A 3,420-nucleotide genomic window follows, 5' to 3' on the forward strand; every position below is an offset into this window, starting at 1 on the left:
CTGACAGCGCTGATGCGTCGGCACGAGCGCTTTCTCCGTCACTAGCACTGGGGTGTTGCTCTCGACGTTCTCGAGGTCCAGTATCCGAGCGACACGGCTCAGGAGCGCTTCATACCCCTCCCAGTCGGCAATGACGCCATTCTCCAGCACCGTCGTCGCGGCGGCGGGGTCAGCAACGTGGTCCAGCACATCACAGGCATCCGAGAAGGTTGCCTTTCCCTTCACGACGCACGTGCGTTGCCGCATGCGCGGCGCCGTATCCCCAGCAAACCCAAGCCGCGTCGTGTGGCTGCCCATGTCCAGCACCGCTGCGTCTGTGTGGAGCACGCTCGCCTCATCAGGGAGCGGCACATTGCGCAGCACCTTGACTGTGTTGAGGGGGATGTTCATGTCAGCTTCTGCTAGGATTGATGCTTGAAGTGTGTGTGTGTGTCTAAACCCCCGCTGGTGAGTGTCTACGGCTGTGTACGTGCAGCCTTGTGTGCCTCGACGGTGGGGAGGGGGTGAATGGAGGTGACTTGGAGGGGCGGCAGGCCGCTGTGGCGACGGCGAAGAAAAAGCGAAATCAAGCGAGAGAGAGGCGGAGGCGGGGGGGGCACACCAGGACAGTTTCCCGCGATTAGTCGTGTATAGGAACGGATCGCAGACACCCACATGAGATGCGTGTGCACCCGAGATGCTGGGCGAGGAGCCACACAAAGGCCCCTCAAAACACGCTCCTTCAGGAAACACAGGCAGCGGGAGGAAGGGGCTAACAAGGAATGACAGCGTCGGCAGGTGTCCAGTTGTACGGTGCGCCGACCCAAGGGCCCGCATGCGCCGTTCCGTTCACCTGACTGCTCTTCGAGCGCCAAGGCTCACAGGGTAAGGGCGGACAGAGAGCCACCATGCACAGTGGAAGAGGCCCACTGAGAACGGCATGGTGCTGATGATGTTGGTGATGATCGCAGTGGCGGTGCCGGTGGTGGAGTGGAATACTGTACATCTCCTAAGCATCACGGAAGGGGGTGGGGGAGGCGCAATGTCAGACGAAGAGGAGAAGAGAGGGAAGGGGCGAGTCGACATTTCGCCGCACCTCTGCCCTCCAGACAACTTCACTTCAACTGGCCGCGCCGCGTCACCAGGGGGTCGGCCAGTGCCTGCGCTGCCTTGCTGAAGGAGATGTGCGTTCGCTGCACCGTGGTGGCCATGATTTCGGGCCTGTTGAGTGGCGGCAGCGGCTCCACGTAGGGGTGCTCGCGCTGCATGTGACTGTAGTTGTAGGATTTGGAGGACATGCCCAGCTCAAGATTCAGCGCATCCTTCACGTAGCGAGGGCCGTCGAGCATCAGTGGGTCACCGTCAGGGCCCCACTCGCGTGCCGTCTCGTCCAGCGTCGGACGCGTCGCGTCGTCGGCAGCCCATGACTGCAGTACATGAGCGACGAAGGCCTCGTCCGTAGCGAACTGTGGGCTCACGCCGGCGTAGAAGGCAAGGAACTCGGCGTACGAGATCCGGTCTTCTACCTCACCAGATACATCGTCGGCACCGCCAGCAGCGGTATTGAGTTTTGCCATAAAGCCGCCACTGCGGCCCATCATCGAGGCCATGTACGCCTCCTTGAGGTGCCCGCGCGTTCCATCAGCACCACCGAAGGTCGACTCCAGTGCGCTACCCAAGGGAGAAGAGAGGGGCACCGCAGCAGCCGCATTGTGAGCAGTACCGTCTGCCGGGCCGCCCACGGCGCTCGCCGCAGGGTGTGCTCTCTCGGCCGCCACCGCTGCATAGGTGGAGAGGAGGCGCTCACGCGAGACCCCCCCACCCGTGCCTTTGCGCTTCTCCAGCGATCGCCACGCTTTGTTGACAGCGCGCAGTCGACGCTCGCTGAGGCCGGTGAGGTGCCGCGTGAAGGTGGCGGCGCTAACGAGGCCGGTGCGGTGGTCGTCGAAGGCGCGGCACAAATATGCGGCCTCAAAAGGGGTCAGACAAACGCTGTGGTCCTGTAGGAAAAGCAAAAACTGCTCATAGCTGAGTCCCACATCAGCGCACGTGGTGCTGGCGCCGGTGCCAGCTATTTGGCTCTGCTGGCGGACAGAGACTGCCGCGCGTGAGCTGAAGTCGACGAGGGCGTTCACCAAGCCGCCTGTACCGCCGTGGGACAGCAAAACATCCTTTACTCGCCACTTGAGGACGGCATCTTCGCGGATGTTGTTATTGTTCAGCGACGCCATTTGGTTTGTTTCTTCTCTGCGATTTCCGGTCTCGAACAGAGGGGAGGGGAGGGGTGGGGGGCACTCACAGCTGTGGATTTGCGGGCGACGGTGTATGTTGCTGCGCGCATGGGCATCCTGCTGTACATCCAGCGGTGGATTAAAAGAGAGAGGGACACAGACGGTAGGGAACGAAAAGCACCGAGGTAGGCGAGGGAGACTATCGAGGCAGGGACAGCGAGCGCGAGAGAGGACTTCTTCAGGCGCGCCTCGCAGGACGAGTCGAGGTGCCTCTGATAGTACCGAGCACGCGAGAGCGGTGTCTCATCGAGGCCTCTAAGCCAAGTAGGCGTGCTTACCAGAGTACATATCGTGTTCTACACTTCTGCCATAGCAGCAGAGAAAAGCAGAGAAAGGAAGGAGGACGGGAGGGAGGCGGGGGGTAGAGCTACAGCCACGAGAGCAGCGTCTCCCCAAAAGGACAACGTAGAGAAATGATGGACTGCGACACACCCCGCCGTAAAGAATCAACACAGCAGTACTCGTCGAATAGCCCCCATCTCCCGGGGCAGAACCGCGTGCGTGAAAAGAGGGTGGGTGGGGGTTAAGTGAGGCAGCTGTCAGTCGATGAAGTAGCTGTGCAGAAGGTCCTCGCGGTCTGCGTGGAACGCGTTCCATTGTCGTCGATAGAGTGATGAGCAGTCAAAGAGGTTGAAACTGCTCAGTGCCTTGTCCATCGACGGATGCGGCATTGCTGTTGATTGGTACGCTGCACAAGGTGCTTGCTTGTCAGCGCAAGACATGCCTGCGGAGCTGCCGTGCATAGCCTCGATGACACTACGATGGGAGTGGCAGCAGTGCACAAAGGCCTCCAACACGTCTAGCAGACGTACGACGACATCGTTAACGTCTACACGATCGTGTGTCGTACATCCGCTCGACATGCCGCCGCCTCTTCCGTCGAGATTCATGTTGATGACATCGTAGAGGGCCTCAGTCGGCGGCACGCGGAAGCAATCATCGGCGGCACACTTCACTGCGCCGGCGTAGTAGGGCGGGACAAGTGCGCAATGCCCAGTGCGCAGTTCCGTGACGCGGAAATTTACGCACCAATCATCAACGAGCAACGTGGTGAGGGGACTGGGCGACACGAAGATGGTCTTGCTCCACTCGAGGGATGGTGTCACCTCCACCGGCTGCCTCTGACCAGCGGGGCTGCCCTCAGAAGAAA

At 60.8% G+C, this 3,420-nt stretch overlaps 1 protein-coding gene across 1 annotated transcript; it reads right to left on the reverse strand.

Annotated features, from left to right (window-relative positions):
- Nucleotides 1-1,094: 1,094 nt before the first annotated feature.
- On the reverse strand, nt 1,095-2,210 carry LBRM_15_1290 (conserved hypothetical protein; the record flags this gene model as incomplete). The annotated part of the gene is made up of 1 exon (XM_001563526.1): nt 1,095-2,210. The coding sequence occupies one exon, from the start codon at nt 2,208-2,210 to the stop codon at nt 1,095-1,097; it is 1,116 nt and encodes a 371-aa protein (XP_001563576.1).
- Between the last annotated feature and the right edge of the window lie 1,210 nt (nt 2,211-3,420).

The sequence above is a fragment of the Leishmania braziliensis genome, chromosome 15 (assembly GCF_000002845.2).
Source record: "Leishmania braziliensis MHOM/BR/75/M2904 complete genome, chromosome 15".
Lineage (NCBI taxonomy): Eukaryota > Euglenozoa > Kinetoplastea > Trypanosomatida > Trypanosomatidae > Leishmania > Leishmania braziliensis.